The 17,990-nt window shown below is 40.8% G+C and overlaps 1 protein-coding gene across 2 annotated transcripts in view; it reads right to left on the bottom strand.

Annotated features, from left to right (window-relative positions):
- Positions 1–17,990, bottom strand: part of ZSWIM8 (zinc finger SWIM-type containing 8) — a 63,303-nt gene that overhangs the window by 16,075 nt on the left and 29,238 nt on the right. For both annotated transcript variants that reach the window (XM_061344195.1, XM_061344194.1), the window contains exons 4-12: positions 14,271–14,443; positions 12,360–12,467; positions 9,463–9,544; positions 8,020–8,140; positions 7,468–7,669; positions 6,394–6,569; positions 2,997–4,002; positions 2,081–2,212; positions 1,003–1,182 (exon numbers count right to left, since the gene is read on the bottom strand). In XM_061344195.1, coding sequence (XP_061200179.1) covers positions 1,003–1,182; positions 2,081–2,212; positions 2,997–4,002; positions 6,394–6,569; positions 7,468–7,669; positions 8,020–8,140; positions 9,463–9,544; positions 12,360–12,467; positions 14,271–14,443 — 2,180 coding nt within the window. The remainder of the gene's footprint in view (positions 1–1,002; positions 1,183–2,080; positions 2,213–2,996; positions 4,003–6,393; positions 6,570–7,467; positions 7,670–8,019; positions 8,141–9,462; positions 9,545–12,359; positions 12,468–14,270; positions 14,444–17,990) is intronic.

The raw sequence follows: 17,990 nt of genomic DNA, 5'->3' as shown, positions 1-17,990 counted from the left end.
TGTATATAGAAAAAATACACATCCGCGTTAATGGGAATATTAGGAGAAGTATTTAAATAGATATTTGACTTGAAAAGGTGATTACTCCTAACCGTGGGAAGAAAGGATGCTATGTTAAATAATGCATCCATTCAAAACAACAGAGGCTGACTAGCAGAAGAATGGACACAGGGTGGCAGCACCCATGCCACAGAGGTGAAATCCTACATTTCACTAGCCTGTGGCATTCCTGAATTCTCTCCATTCTTCACATGTGAAAGTGATTGTTTTCTTTTAGGTAGTAAGTCACTGCCAATCTCACAATCTAATTAGGCTGTAAGAAGTACAGATAATTAGTGTAATAAGCGTAGCTGGTGGATACCTGGCAACAATACACACCTCTGCAGTGAAAACCAAGGCAACTGCAAATCACACAGGCAAGGTCTTAATTGGACACTTCTTTTTTCTAAACAGGAATCCTAATATTAATCAAGCATTGTCCAAAATAATATGCCTGCACAGTGCATATATGTTCACTTGCCAACAAATGAGGTATCAGCAAGAACATTACACCAATTCACCTTAAGAAATAAGCTTGAAATCATTTCACCAATGCAAATATGGATAATTGCACTTATGAATAGCCTTCTTTTCCCCGGATTAGCCAAGCAAACTGGAAACTCATTTACGATAAGAAGTAAACTTTTCTGATTGAAATAATATATTCATAAGAGAGTTTGTACTCATTTAAATATTTTCAAGCCTGTAGCTTCATGTGAAACCAAAGGCCCATTGGCACATGAGATCTGAGCTACCTATCCATGAAGGAGTGTTATTTCAAACGATTTTTCTGGCAGACCAATATGTGCTAATGAGATGTCCACACAATCCATTTAGTCCCACTGCAGTTAATTTTAAGGAAACATGAAAGCATAACCAAACACGAGTTGAAATGGAAACCACACGGGCATTCATGCAAAACAATGCTGCCCATGTATACTGCCTTTCTGAGATGTTTCGTACCTCCAGAGCCTTTGTAGAGGCAGGTGGTCTCTGCAGCTCCAGAGCAAACATTCCTATTTGGAAGGCCAGGTTGTGGTATTCCAGTCGCTCACTCAACACAGTCAGCAAGAAAGCAGCTTTAGATAAGGTGTTGGTTGCCATCCATGTCTGCTTGCTGGTTGACACCTTGATTTTTTTGCCCTGTGTGAGGAGGAATTTGTCACAGGACACTTTCCTAAACATCCTAACTGATTCTATGCTTCTGTTCCTACCCTTTGCAGTAATTAGTGAACAGAAGAAAGCATAAAACACATTTAAATTTTATTCCATTTGCTGAGGAATCACAAATCCATATCATTATTTCCCCTTTCTCAACCCAGCACAACACAGTGGAAGAGTCAGCCTGCAGATGTGACGTATGTCCACTATTTGACTGATGCTGTGCAGGCAGATGCTGCATACCTGCCCTTTCCAAGGGAACCACTCCATACAACATACACTACGTAGTGCCACTACAAGTGATTTTCCAGAAGCTTATGCTTATTTCTTTCCTGTCCAATCCTTTATCCTTAAACAGCAAAACCTGTAACATTTCCAGTGCTGCACATTGCAAAATGGGAGACTAAGGTTTTGGAGAGAATCACAAGAAATAGGGTCATCTGCACAGGGCTGCACAAAAATCAAGATTTCTTATGGCTGCTGTATAAACTTGTAGCACAGTAGCAGGTATCTCCTAAACAACATCCTTTGAAGCTAATGTCAAACAAGGCGTTTTGTTCAATTTGTTTAAAACAGATTCCTAATGGAGCTGCAGCTTTTAACACAGAAACCAAGCTTTTCTCTGAAACGTAAGGAAAAGCAAAGAAGCTTTTAATTAAAGCTGAGTTTCTGAAGATTCCAAATTCTGCTGAATAGCCTCTTATTTTATTCACACACACACAGAGTGGTCAGACACACTGACGACATCCAGGGAAGTTCAACCGAGAGAAAGCATCATCGAAGGGCCCAAATCACGGCCTGGAAATGCTGTTGTAATCCATTCCACATATTCTTTCTAACTTACTCTCTACCCCCAAAATTAAACAAGGTTTCTCTCTACCTTAGTTGGTGGCTGCTCCACTTTGAGATCTGGAGGGTTGGCCAGCAGATCCCTGGCAAGATCTACGGTTAAGCGGCATGCTTCACTACTGTATCCATGTGCATGCAGGGCCTCTGCACAGGCAAACAGGATCTGCAAGAAAGAACGAATGGTCATACTCAAACAGTACTCCCCCAGGCTGAAGCTAGCCTGCTCAAACTACCTGTCACAAAGACTTCAATCTCAGCAGCAGGTTTTCTTAAAGCCCTCCTGACCTGGACTTCACCCCCATTCCTTTAAGCACCTCCCTAAAAAGCCTTTCCTTCCAGATTAAGTTCCACCCTCCCTCCAAGTGCTATAACAGATGAGAGAATAATTCAAAATAACATAAACCTCTGACTGACTGACAGAAACCATTTCCATTAATCTCCATTTCAGCTGCTTGCTCACACAGGTGCAAGATCTAAACGTATTTTGGAATTATTACAGGAATGTGACACAGTCTATTTAGATTGCCTCTGACTTTCCGGAGAATTTCTGCTTACATGGTTAGATTTAATTTTTTCCTACAGGGCATGTCTTCGTCTTGCTGTTAATTTCACGTCAATTTTGTTGTTTGCAAGAGTGAGACTAAGTAAAAGGCACACGTGGTTTTGCCTGTATTTTTAAATCCTGAATGTGAGATGGGACTAGCTTAAACTGGGACACACTTGAAATCAGCACACAAACAGGGAGTTAAGCTTGTGGGAAACAGACATGTGTGATACCACTGCATTAAGGTTGTAGATGCCTTATGATAGCGGTTATGATGACATTATAATAAGCACTTGATTTAACAACATAATACGTTAAGGGTGACGGCGAGGAGGGTGGTGAGACAGTAATGTTTACAATACATAAAACCACAGAACAGTGTTCTGAAATAGGTCTAGCTCACCTCCATCCGGTTCTCCTGCTCCAGAGGCCTTATACCAGCAAATACATCCTCCTCTTCGTTTCCCCCTTCAGCTTTGTCATCATCTTCTTTAGCTACCTCTTGTGGATTCAGATAGTACACCTGGTAATCGTCTTCCTCCTCCCCATCATCCCCTCCCCCTGCTGCACCATTCTCTCCCATTTCTTCTGGCTTCAGGCTCACACCACCACTGTTCTCATCTGCAGAAGGCAAGTCATCATCACCACTACCTATTTCCCCCACAGGATCCTTGGGTGACTTCTTGGCCATGGAACTGCTCCTGACACTGGGCTCAGGTCCCTCAGAGAAGTACACGCCAGCATCCTCCTCAAAGGTGTCTCTGTAGCTCCTGCTCAGTGGACTTTCTGCAAAACTAAATGTGTTGCTGGCTTCTGCACCCAGAGCCAAGCTGCTATCATCCAGGCTCAGCTCTGCCAAGTCCGGCTCCAGAGAGCTGTCTTCACTGCTCATGCGGCGTTTCCCACTATGTTTACTGGTCAAGCCTTTGCTCACTGCCAACTTTGCTTTGCCCACTGCAGTCTTATACACAGTTTTGTCACCTTCTGCTGAAAGTCGCCTCAGAACCCTCTGTGGCGTTTCAGAGACAGCTTTCCGCTTCCCAGTGAGTTCTTTCGGACGAACTGCTGGCTCCTGGGGAGAGGGACGCAGCCTGTCCCCAGGCTGAAGACATGGTCCCCCAGGCTCCTGTCCATGGGTTCGGCCAGCCTCACAGGCAATTTCTGCATACTGCAACCGGCAGCTCCTCTGCTGGATGGCCTTTACCCAACAGAATGAGTTTTTCTTGTCAGTGCTGCTATATGTAATCCCAGGAATGGGATAAGCTTCCTCCCAGTTGAAGTAACAGGCTTCCACAGCTGGCTTGAAACCCTGGAAGAGCTTCTCCAGTGATTTCTTGTGCTGACCCCTCTTAACATTATCTATGACTTTCAGCTGCCACTGTCTGAGCTGTGAGCAAAGGTCCCTGCGCCTAGGAGAAGAAATAAAAGGACAGATTAGAAAGCAGACAGAAAATGTACCTGTGACAAGCTACCTCTTATCCCACAAACACCTCTTCCTTCTGGTCAGAAGCACCTGCTGAACTAAGTATAAACAGGATTTGTAAGGAGACAGGCTGAAAAAAGGAAATGGGCATTATTAACAACGAAGTCCTAGACAGGCCCATAATATAGAAACAAAATGTGAACAGTACTAACATGAAAGCACAATACAAACTGGGAGGTTTAAAATGAAATACTGTCTGCTTTGTTTGCTTATCTACCCCAAATAAGATATTAGTGATGTAAGCTTGGCAGTCTGAAACCCGCCATGGGGAACTGCTGCTGGAAACATTCATAAAACAGTTTGCATCAGCTGTGAAACAACCCTAGTCAAGACAATCTAATCAGCCTACTCAGGGAAGCACAATGCCAGCCAGACAGGACCACCTAATCTATCTTCCAGACATTTACCTCTTTACCTTGATAGGCCTACCTAGAACCGAGCCATTTAATTCAGGTTTTAGCAGGCTATCCTCAGGAGACTAAACTGTTGCAAGACACAGGCACAAAACAAGCAAGACAAAAATAACTGATATTCAAATAACTTTGAAGAAAAAGCAAGCTGGTAAGGTTATAGAAACTTAAATTACACAGCAGTTAGTCCCATGCCCCGTACTACCATGGGAAGAACAAAGCATTTCTGCATTTCCCAGATCCAGATCTCACACAGGGCCTAAGCATGAGCAAAGCAAGCTAAATGGATTACACGTTTAGGTGATCTAATTCAAAAAGAGGAAAAGACATTTCTAGAAATTGCACCAATTGTCTCAGTCAACTGCCATCTTGTTTCTGCCACAGATTTCAGAGATCTGAGGTATAAGCCCAACACTTCAATCCCTTCAGAATTCCTATCAAAGCAGAAGAACAATTAAAAAAATCAAATCAAAACCGGGAGACCCAATTTACGTGCACAGGACAAAAGGGGCTAAAAAGAATAGACTGCTTCTATTTGTCCACTAAAGAAATTAATAACAAGGGAGCAGACTGGCGGCACTAAATCAAGGAGAGGATTTTCAGAAGGAAAAAGAAGAAAGGGGAGCTACTCAGGAAAGGTAATATAAGGATGAGAGCCTGCAATGAATTAGGAATGAGGCAGCAAGTCTCCGTGTGATTCACTGGAAAGAATAGCAAGGATGGGTAGAAGAGGGCTCTTCTTGATGACTACTCAAACACCAAGAGAATAGGTAATCAAGCAGGAGCATTTCAATTATGCATGAGCTCAAGTAGGAGATCTGAGCAAATCTGAACTGTGCCAAATAACTCAAATGTGAACATACATAGCACAACTTCATACTTTAAAAGCCAAAACTCTTTATGATTTTCTATGTGACCTGACTGATGTTTATTTTAAGCCTCAATCCCAGTTTCCTACAGTTTTTTGTCTTTCTTTTCTATATTTAGCTGCTTTGCATTGTAAACTGCATAAGACAGAAACTGCATCCATTTTAGTGACTTAGCTTTCCTGACGTACCTTACATACATAGGGCATTTTATTAATGTTACACAACAGTTCACAGAAAGCAAATCCTGTTAATGTATAATTGCATTGAAAATACCATCCCGTTTTCATTTGTTCTGAAAAACTTTTCCTGGGCACTTACAGCACGTTAAGCTAATACAGTACATTTTTACACACCACACTTGGTAAACTAGATTTACAAAACAAATGATTTCGATGTCGATCACAGTATCTCAACACAAGCCCTTAGTACCTCCACTACGATCAACTAGTGCTAAATAAAGGTGGCAGTGATTTACCAAGGCACAATATAGTTTAGAAACCTGTGGAAGCCACACAATTTTTCCTCAGACAACTGAAAACACTGACCAAAAAAAAATCACACACCAGTGACATTGTTTACCAACACACTGCAGAGAATAAACTCTCTAATAGCACAGAAATCAAGAAATGGTTCATCTTGAAATAGCCAACAGTGAACGACTGGGCTCAACAGAAATCCACTGAACTGCTGAATAGTTAAATTTAGAAAGTGTTAAAATTTACTGGTAGCTGCTCTAATCAAAGGAATGTTCTCCCCTGGGACACTCAAATGCAGAATTACACTCGTATGTAAAAGAGAATGCTCAGAAAACAAATTATTCACACTACATGATGTTGCTAAAAACGAGCAGCAATAGCAATTCAAGTTTAAAGTAACTATAGTGCTCCTGAACCTTACACAGTACATAGTCCAGAAGGACTAACAGTTTAACAGGCAAGGAGGTAATGATACAAACACAAGAAACCTACTGGAAGGAACTCCAGAGTGTGCTTGAACATCACAGAAATAAAAGAGACAGGATCTGATTCACATGCTCACCTCTGTGGACTAACAGTTGGGTCAAGGACAGCCAGTCTCCAAAGAATCACCATCTCATCACACATACTTGCACAAGCATGAGCAGCTACTTCTGACTGGCCATTGCTGCGTCCTGTGTGCCCGCTAGCACTGCTGTGTGATGCAGATGTTCGCACACTGTACCACCAGCCGGTTATCTGTAGAAGAAAATGTTCAGTAGAGCTGTGTTGTGGCCAACACCTCATCTTTGGCTCTCATAACCACAAGGAAAGAGGATCCGTGGCTAGCAGCATGCTTTCATTGACTCCAAAATAACTACAACCATTTAACAAGAATTGGTTTGTAAGAACTAAGGACCTCTGCAAATTTCTCTGGTTAGAAGGCATGTGCCCACAGAACAAAACACTCATAGGAAATTCTCTTATTAGAGGCCTTCAAACTTGAAAGGAAAAAGTGAACAAATGTGATAAATGAAGCATTTCCTTTCCCTTGGTCAAAGCTGAGGTATGTGATAGAGCAATAAATAAACTTACACTGTAATTTATATTACAGAACAAGATCAATATTCTGATCTGTCAAAGGAAACCTTTTTCCTAATATTACTTTTAAGAATATATTTTTAAAAATTATTAAAACTCATCAAAAGATATCTTTTACAATAACAACAAAAGACTCAGATTCTACAACCTAACGTATTTTTATCAAAATGAAAGCTTATATATACTGATATGTGACAGGATATATGATGTACTTTGCTTAGAAAAAAAACAACAACCCAACATTTAAACAAATCACTTTGATTGGGCAGAAATCAAATCAAATATGTTGAACAAAAGAGAACAGACTCCTTATATTCATGTTAAAGTGACTGAGACACCTTTGGGATACAGTGTTACCAGGACACCTTTAAATCAGGACACAAAGAAACTGTATGTAACATCACTTTAGCTTGGGGAAATACATGTCCATGATGCATACAGACTGTTAAGAAAAGAAGTAACTATCCAGCCATGGATTGTACAAGCACATGACACCAGTCGCTGGCTCAGCCTGGTTCCTCGGAATTTCCCCCCTCGACAGCAGAGATGTGAATACCTGCTCATAGTTGAGACACTGGTCAGTCAGAATCTCCAGCAAAGGAGCTGCATTGCTATCCCGCCTCTTAAACATCTCTCGCACAATAGAAAGCAGGTTCCATATTCCTTCAGGCTCCCTTCCTCGCAGGGGACGCAGGAGGCAGGCCCACTCAGCAGCAGCTGGTGGCTCGGTGGAAGAGAGATACATTGAATTCACATCACTGTAGATTGAAAAGCAGTGATGAGGAAAATATAAATCAAGCACAGACATACAAAATCCCGAGTATATTCTATGTCCAGAAACATATTCGCACCTTAAATGGGACAGACACGCATAACCCAAGAGAGGCTTTATAACACGACTGACAATACCACAAAAGCAAGGTATTGTGCGAACACAGCATGCTTTACTGAAATAACATTGGACAAGCTATACAGCCCCAGACAAGTGACCATGAAACTAAACATCCTTCAGTCCGTGGCATTACATAAGGGTACAGGCTATAATACAGTGAATTAACTTGCAGATTACATTAATATCACATTTTCCCTTCAATGGGAAACAGTTTACCTGAAAACAACAGGAGAGGGTCCACAGAATTTGTGAAGGGTTTTCTTTATGTTGTCACTCAGAGTAGACTCATCTAAGTACCAGGTGCTTTGATCTGATGCAGAGGGTCCAGCAGTGGGATCTTGACAAAAGAATAGCACATAAACAGTCTGGAGGATTTGAAGATATTTTCCTCTGTGTGCCCAACCACAGAGATTATAGGGAGCACAAAGGCAGTGTTACTCATCTTATTTCACCTGCTGCAGAACTCACTATTCAGAACTATCTTAAAACGCTATCACAACATTTACCTTAAACACTGACAACACTAAATCGAGAGACATGGCTGGCATGCTGAACGGTAGCACTACAATCAGTGGGACCAGGAGAAGTTCAAGGAGTGTGCCAACAGAAACCTCATGAAGTTCACTGAGGAAAAATGTACATTCCTGTACCTGGGACAGGACACCCCATGCATCAGTGCAGAGTGAAAACCAAGTGAGTGAGTAGCCGATAGGTTTTGATGGTCATGGTGGATGCCAAGCTGAACACAAACCAATGGCAAACTTTTACTGAAAACACAAAACAAACAAAACCAACAACCAGCCAACCAACCAACCAAAAAGCCTCTGCAAACTCAGCTGTATTAAAAAAAGCACAGCTGGCAGATTTAAGGAACCTATTTTATCCCCCTCTACTTATGACTGGTAAAGTTACACCTGGAATGTTGTATCCAGTTTTGGGTCCCCCACCTAGGAATGACAATAAGGAATTAGAGAGCATATAGTGGAGGGGTATTAAGATAGCTGGGGACACAGAGCACATGACTTATGTGGTGAGATTGAGGAAAATGGGATAATTTCCTTTAAAAAGGAGAGGGTGAGGGGTGACCAGTAACAGCCTACAACTACTGGAATCACAAACACAGCACAAACTCTTCTTGGTAGTAGTAGTAGATAGTAAAAAGGATATTCATACTGGATAGTAGGAAAAAAATGTTGACCAAAAGCGTAATGCAGCACTAAAACAAGAACACTCTGCAACGTCTTTGGTAACCTAGATTTAGCTAAACTAGCCCCAGCCACAACTAAGCTAATCTAGTGTTGCGAATGGTCCTCTTACTTGAAAAGTCCTGTTTCAAGTAAGGGTGGAGAGGTCCCCTCCAATCAGTATTTCCGGGACTCTACAATTAATACTGATATAAAAAGAATAATCTTGTGTTAGAAAGGTGCATTGTCTGATGCTCCCTTCTTCTGCATACACTCTGAGGCCTTCATTACACAAGCAATCGCCTGTTGCTGTGCCATATATACATGCAAGTGCCTGTACTTATCCCTTTTCCTTGACCTCCGCCTGCAATTTAAGCTACATGGTAACAGACCAGTTCAGAAACTCGAAGTAATGGAAATACATCCATTTCCTACCTGTGACAGAGATTACTGAAATAAGATGTATCAAGGTTACCTGGGGCTCCACACACTGTGTTGATGGCAGTAGACTGAGAAGATAAAAGCTCATCCAGCAAGCGCTGAGCTGTTGGAAGAATCTGAAAACATGAAGCAAACTTTCAGTATACACAGGATTTCTCATCCTGATATACCCAGTCAAAAATCTGACTGGATTTTCATGACTGAAGCACTCTCATAATTTCAGAAGTATCAAACACAGCATGTTTTCAAAAAGGACGACAGAGGGTGCTAAAGATTATAGAATGGAAAACAAGCTGTTAAACTCTATCCTTTCTCAAAGCAAACCTATATGCAAAGCTTACTTCCTACATTCATACCCTAAGAAGTAAGCAAAAGCATCATAGATTATTAGTTCCTTTCTCATTTCTTAAAGATTAGGAGCCCATAGAGAGTGATACTGCAACTAATTTTGAGAGACATGGAAGTGACTGCAGTCAAGGTCACCATTTTCCCACACTTTCATTGTTCTTTATTTCTTGTTCCTAAATCATTCTCTAAAACCCGAACTAATGGGAAGAGTGGAGTAAACTATAAATTACATACCTACATAACTTTTGTGGCAGACTTTAGCTTATTTACCATCCTGGTTTTTTACCAGCTCAGATTCAACAGTAAATTAATGCGATTTCAGGCACTAAACTAATCATAGCTTCTGGACACTCCAGAGCATAAGCAGAGAAGGCTCACACCTGACTGTAAAACCTTAAGTAGACATACCCTCAACATGCTCTTTCTGAAAGTAAAAAACGCAGCAGGAAGTGTTTCTTCCCAAACTAAGACTTAGCTGAAACCGTAGATCCATTTAGCCTTTAGCATGCACACTTACAAGAAGTTAGGCATGTACTTAGGATTTAAATTACATGCAACAGAACACCTGATATCCCCTTCATCTCTCTCCACACAACAGCTGAGGTTAAAGACCACACTTACTGTAAAGCAAGGCACATTCAGTACACTTATATCTGCAAATAATACAGGTCTATCTCAAACAGATGGAAGAAAAACAAAGCTTCAGAAGGATATTTTGCATTTCAGTCATCTCAAAAAACAAGCTAAGCATTAAATTATTCTTGTACCTGTTTTTACTACTACATATTTTAAGTCACCACAGAGCAGAAAAGTAAGAGGTCTAGGCAATGTCACACCTTAAGGTGGAAGTACTGGGGTCCTGTAGTGATTCTCCTTCAGGAATTTTTGCCAAGATACTCATATTTAATTGGAATAGGAGTACTGGCTTCAAGAAGGGAAATAGCTCTTGGGAGGAGAACTGGGTAATAAATTCCAGCTACCCAGAACCACTGACATTTTCATAGATATAGAAAATACTTTCTGCAGAGACTCTGAAAAACATCTTACCTAGCTGCATTCATACAGGCCATCATTCCCCCACACTCCAAAGTAATTCAGCTTTACATTACTGTATCATAATGTCATTCACAAGCTGGAAATAACATTAAAATATAATAATGTATATATAGCCTACTGTAAGGCTACATCATGTAGTCAAAACACAAAGCCCCAAGATATCAGAGTATCTATCTCCACACAGAAATCTTGAAGACCAGAAATGAAACTTGGAGGAGTTTAGGGTATGCCTTGCCTCTTTCAAGGGAATTATAGAACACAGGTTAAGATGCATCTGCCAATAACCCCTAACTTTTTTGTTGGGGCAGCATCCATCAGATTATCTGGCAAGACAGTAATAATTAAATAATCCAGATGTTCCTGGGTGTACAGCTGATACATGACAGAAGGAGAAATAATCCCTGCAAAAAGGAGCAGACAGAGTATTTGAAAGCAAGCAAGTCGCATGTCATTCAATAAAGAACTACCACCACTATTAGCCTTTCAAAACCCTCATTTACTAGAATCCAAACTATGTGACATAAAGCTCCAAGTCCTTGAGAAGAAAAGCTTTGTTAGGTAGTGCAGCAAGAAGCACACACTATTGGTGTGAACAAAAAGAAACAAAAAGGCAGTGCTTTTATAACCACTTTGATATTACAGGTTTCCTCTATTTCCTCTCATAAGATCAGTATTTCTATAGGAAATGTAGAGGAGGTTTTAGCAATAGGGTATCTTATTGTCCCAAGCACAGCACCATAATATGAATTTTAGGCACATGACAACAGTAATCTAACTCCTATTTAAGCCATTATGCAAGTACTATTGAAATGTGACAGATACCCAAGCAGAGCAGTTTTTCTCTACCTCTTTTGGGTTAACCAGCATAAAAAAGTTCTTAAGCCCTTGTATTTTTAAAGCAGACACTTTATGATCACTTAGGTATTCTTATATATTTTGCGCAAGCATTTTAGGCAGACGATATAAATGACCTGACCTTGAACAACATATATATTTAAGGAATAAGAAGAGCACAATTTGCCTTTGACTAACAAAATTTCATGTCTGTGATTTTCCATAACCCAAATGATTCTTACAAATCACACCAAAGAATTCACCAGTTGGGTACATTAGAAAGTGCCCCCCTAAGGCATACACAACACATCCCCTGATGAGTCTTCCCCATTCAACTGACCAAACATACAACACAGAAGCAGCCTGATTTGTGCCGACCTAAGTTTTTCCACTACCATGCACTGATTTTACTGTGTTTGATCCTTCACAAGCTAAGTGCATATTCATGCTAATATGAATAGCCACCACTCTTCTTTCACCCTGTAGGACACTTCTACCATTTTACTTGGCAATGGACAACTGCCAAATAGAAATGGAAATCTGAAAAGGCAAGAACTGAAGGCATTCCCAGCAACTCACATTTGAATAGCATAACTGATTATCTTGCAACAAAAGACATCATACAAATTGACCCAGAATAAAGATAAGCGAATTTCACTATAGAAGTCAATGCTATCGACTGTCCCCATTTACCTGTTGTGGAAGTTCACTGATTAGGTACTGAGCAAACTTTTGCAATTGGTCTCTTTGTAGCCGAGACAAGGACTCAGAAACAGGTGCTCGTAAACATACTGCAGATGCCTGAAGGAAAAAAAAGAGATAAGAACTGCCATTAACAGGTCAGACTTAATGAAGCTGTGTCCACTCTTAAGGATGAAGTGTCATGAACAGCAGCTATGCTGATGTGCATCATGCTTGGTCTTGATGGACAATTTCTTTTTTTTCTGTAATTATGTGGTGTGTTGCAAATAACATGCAAATAAGCTGTCTAGGCTTTATAAAAACTGTTTGTAAGAGTTTCTTTTCAAAGAAAGTGCTTTAACAGCTGTGCTTAAGATCTGTTGTTGCTAGCAATTACACAAATACTGGCAGGGATTTCACAAACAAACCTCTAAAATAGGACATTATTCTTTAAGCTTCTGGCAAACCAACCAGCTCTGTGGGGGGCTGTTTCACAGAATCAAAACCACCTCATTTATCTCAAAGGAGGCTTTTTTAATTCAATCTTCAAAAATCAGTCTCTTTCTATATCATAGAACAACTTAAGATGATAAAAAAACCCCAACAAACGCAAACAAAAAAACCCACAACAGAACAACACAGCAAAGCAAGCAAAACCACCAACAAAAACCCACATCAAAGCACTATTTTCTTAACATTTTTCACTGTACAGGGAAAAACATATTTGAATAACACCTACCTAAAATTTAACTTGGAAACAGGCAAGAGCAGTTTGATAATAAAGATGCTTCTGATATTGGTTTGTCTACATAGAGCAATATACTTTGCCTTGTAACTTGCTAGTGTTAGCAGTCAGTATATATAAACATGAAAATCTCTTCCCTAGCATTTTTCAAGTACAAGAAAAGATTGGAGGGAAAATAATAATTTTCTACCTTACACAGGGTCCAAGCTTTTTGAGTGTAAATAATATAAATGAAAATTGGTTTCCTATCTTCACTCTCTATAGCCACCTTTTAAAATTTGGAACTATTAATTGAAAGCATAACTCTTTTTTTTGCCAACACTCCAGTCCTAAGTACAGAAAGTATATTGACATTCTGACTATTTCAGAGGAGTATCAATTTTAGCCTATTACAATTGTCCATTATGAAGTATTAATAAGCTTCAGCAGGTTATTAGCATTTATTTAAGAATCTGGAGTTGACCATTAGCATTCTAGCTACAAAATGTTGTGTGACAGCAGAAAATCTTCTGTTCCTTTCAATCACTCAAATTTAATCCTTCCTTAAGATGTATTTCTCAGCTTCCCAAAGTCTAAGGAAATTAATCTGTATGCTAGACTGAGCCCTCAAATTGTGTATTTTATATTGATTCTACACATTTTCACCTGGAGCTCACTGGGATAAAATACACAGACTTTTCACTCTATACAAGGCTACACATAATACAAGCAGTCAAATAAAAACATAAACTTAACTGAGTGCTTGAAATCTGCAAGTCAAAATGACCTGCCTCAGTATGTGTTAAAATGAACTGGGGAACACAAAGGCCAACAGTGATCAAAATTACCTTCCTTCTGCACTCTGATTAAACAACTTAAGGAGCTTTCATATCCCGTATTTACAAAGACTTTTAATAGAAGTCTAACTGAAGAAAGAATGAGTAATCCTAGCATTTAAATGAGAAACAGGAAGGGGCCAAAAAAGACTGCACTATCCTTAGTAATTTGCACATTATCAAATGATGTCCTGCAGGTTAGAGCCTCAGACAATTCGCTCTGCAGACCACCACTGTGAGTACACATTTGAACAGTGAGTACCAAGCACAGTTTCCCTAAAGAGAGTGTGAGTTGCACAAAACTGTAATGAGAGACTCAGAGAAGATGCCTAGGGGAGAGAAGAACTGTATTTAAAGGCCTACATTGTGTATCCGGAAGAGGCAGAGTGCCACGACATGAGCACACCACTTGGCCCCAGCTCCGCAGGTACAGCTGCATGACGTAATCCTGCACCGGTCGAACATCACCGCCACGTTGTACGCACCTTTGGGTGGCACCATCTGTGGGGGTACCACAGTGGCACTCAGATGGAAGCCTGTTAAAATTCAAAAGTCCAAGTTACTCTTCTGGCACCAGGAAGACAGATTTAGCTAGCATGGAAGTTTAGAAAAGTGCCATTTACACAGCAAAACAACATGTATAGCAACACCACCCATACAGGGATGGACAGGGATCTAGATTCTCCAGCATTTGTTTCTTTCCAATCAGTTATGGCAGAATATCAGCACAGAGGCATAATATGCTATTAAAAGGTTCAAAAATACCAGCTATTAATAAATTAGTTTATATAGTTATTTCTGTTAATATAGTAAAAAGAAGAAGCAGAACTAGATAAAAACATCACTGAAAAGTGCAGGGGTTTGATCAAAGGGTCAAAGGTAGACTATACATATTTTAGGCATGATTTCTATGTTAATTATCTCTGGCAGCAGTGCAGAACAGGCTAGCTGACTTATTTCCAAGTCAGTTAACTTCCGCAATTTTACAATGAACTAGAAGGCAACGCTTCACACCTGAACACACACACACTGTGGCTTCAGAAGCTACCCATTTCTCATAATTTATGTACCTCCTTGCAATTGTGTGAATACCCCATTTTTATAAACCATGTACTTAGAAAACAAAAAACCCCTCTTGCTTAGAGTAAAATCAATGGAAAAGGGAAATTTCAGCAACAACACCTGAATTAAAGACAGCCCCATTAATCTGTGATCAAACAAATAAATTATGAACCTCATCTCAGGCAGCATTACAAAGAACTTTAATGAGGCTTGACTTCATGTAAGCGCATGTACAATGCATACCAGTTGTACTTATAATGCAGCTTCCTCTACAGATAATTGTTATTCAGAGGCACACATATTACAAGCAGGAAAAGGCCATCAGGAACATGAATCTTTTACTTCTTTTGAAGGTCCCTATCAGCAGTTAATCATCCTCTACAGCAATGAGTATCAACCTCAGAATCTTTCTGCTAGTGTCAAACTGAGTTTCAATGAAGCACAGAAAACACCAAGGGTATCAAAGCCATAACCAAAATTCAGCCTGACAGTCTACCTTAAGTGGAAAAATGCAGCTTGGGACAGATGATTGAAATACTTTCTCCATCATCAGCACAGGGAAGTTCATTATAAATCCACACTACTAAGTTTTTATTATGACATTGTGAGATTATAATAATGACGGTGTTCAGAAGTGCACGCGACCTCCTAAATCCCATCTAAGACAATGTGCACTATTTCTTCTTCAAAATACAATCTCCATACCAATACAAACTTGCTCTTACCTTGCTTAACCTTCTATTTCTCCTGTTCACCAAAATTCAAATCCTCTTCCTGATGTGGGTGATTATTTTGATTAGTACACATAATGCCACCCAAACTCTTCAGCCATTCTAGCAATTGGAACAAAATCAAAACAAAAGGCAGCATTCACACAAAATTACTGTGCTGCTTATTACCAGCTACAGTTCTAATTTATGTTCCACACTTGGATAATACAAGCCAAACAGTTCAGCTAGTCCTTCTGTTACAGTAGAAGCATCTCAGACCAATGCCAAAATGCCCTAATTTTCACAAATGCAAATTAAGCATTTCACAAATTGGAATTACAGCAATCCTGTTTCACTGAGAAAAAGAGGTATTCAAAAGGTCTTAGAGAACAATAGGTCACAGCTATACACTCTTACAGAGCTCCTACCATGAAATTTTTATTGTATATGAAGACAGTTACCTAATGAAATGCAAAGAGGGAAGAACAGTTATAAAAACAAAGAAAATTCAATGGTTTCAGCATGACACATCACAAGCTTCAGCTCAAACTGTAACTTGATGAACGTGTCTGTCACTGATGCTGCTAATTCAAGCACCTCCGCCCAGTGTTTTTTGCACAACCAGTCTTGCTGTGCTGAACAACTGTTTGTGGGATAGCACAGAAAACCATACCAGGGAAAAAAATCTGAGTTAAATTAGTAGTTACTTTTACATGGAGGTTCAATTTTAACATTCAGTTCACTGCACAGTTTATAAAAGCATGAGCCTGCAAGGACTGGAAAGGTGACTATGGAGACCACTGTGGAGTGCTACACTACTGTTTAAAGAAACAGAATTCAAATTGTATTTGCTTACAGTCAAGGTGCAATAATTATCTTCTCCCACACACCACAGCTCTTACCCTCCTGCTTAAAAGTGAAGAATCACATCTACTGCACACCTGAGTGACCTGGTCACCTCATGGAACCCATAAGGAAGTTCTTCCACCCACTCCCCATTCCCACTACCTGATAACAGCTTATCTACTCCATGCACAACACGTTACAAACCCAGGTCTGCAGGTACCAGCAACATTGATTCTGCAGCAGCATGCAGCCCACCAGAAAAAAAAAGCCCTAAGATCTATACCCCATTCTTAGCAAGCTCCACTCCCAGGAGACTGTGGTCTGGATGATCGGGTAGTGAGGTGGACTGTGAACTGGCTGAAGGAGAGAAGCCAGAGAGTTGTAGTCTATGGGGCGGAGTCTAGTTGGAGGCCTGTATCTAGTGGAGTGCCTCAAGGGTCGGTACTGGGACCAGTATTATTTAATATATTCATCAACGATTTAGATGAGGGAATTGAGTGTACTATCAGCAAGTTTGCTGATGACACTAAGCTGGGAGGGGTGGCCGACACGCCAGAAGGCTGTGCTGCCATCCAGAGGGACCTGGACAGGCTGGAGAGCTGGGCGGGGAATAACTTGATGAAATATAACAAGGGAAAGTGTAGAGTCCTGCATCTGGGCAGGAACAACCCCAGGTTCCAGTATAGGCTGGGGAACGACCTGTTAGAGAGCAGTGTAGGGGAGAGGGACCTGGGGGTCCTGGTGGACAACAGGGTGACCATGAGCCGACACTGTGCCCTTGTGGCCAAGAAGGCCAATGGCATCCTGGGTTGTATTAGAAGGGGGGTGGTTAGTAGGTCGAGAGAGGTCCTCCTTCCCCTCTACTCTGCCCTGGTGAGACCTCATCTGGAATATTGTGTCCAGTTCTGGGCCCCTCAGTTTAAAAAGGACAGGGACCTGCTGGAGAGGTTCCAGCGCAGGGCAACTAAGATGATTAAAGGAGTGGAGCATCTCCCTTATGAGGAAAGACTGAGGGAGCTGGGTCTCTATAGTTTGGAGAAGAGGAGATTGAGGGGTGACCTTATTAGTGTATATAAATATATAAAGGGGGAGTGTCACGAGGATGGAGCCAGGCTCTTCTCAGTGGCAAACAATGATAGGACAAGGGGTAATGGGTACAAATTGGAGCACAAGAGGTTCCACTTAAACCTGAGAAGAAACTTCTTCTCAGTGAGGGTGACGGAACACTGGAACAGGCTGCCCAGGGAGGTTGTGGAATCTCCTTGTTTGGAGACATTCAAAACCCGCCTGGACACGTTCCTGTGTAACCTTATCTAGGTGTTCCTGCTCCGGCAGGGGGATTGGACTAGATGATCTTTTGAGGTCCCTTCCAATCTCTAACATACTGTGATACTGTGATACTGTGTGAGACATCGAGAAAGAGCTGCAGGCCAGAGGAATTGCTGTGCCAGGAGTCTCGCCCCGC

The sequence above is a fragment of the Neopsephotus bourkii genome, unplaced genomic scaffold (genome assembly GCF_033783945.1).
Source record: "Neopsephotus bourkii isolate Nb327-2 ecotype Australia unplaced genomic scaffold, CSIRO-AGI_Nbou_v1 NB_196, whole genome shotgun sequence".
NCBI classification, from domain to species: Eukaryota; Metazoa; Chordata; class Aves; order Psittaciformes; family Psittacidae; genus Neopsephotus; species Neopsephotus bourkii.
The sequence above is the reverse complement of the archived record's forward strand: the minus strand, read 5'-3'. Positions and strand labels throughout refer to the sequence as shown.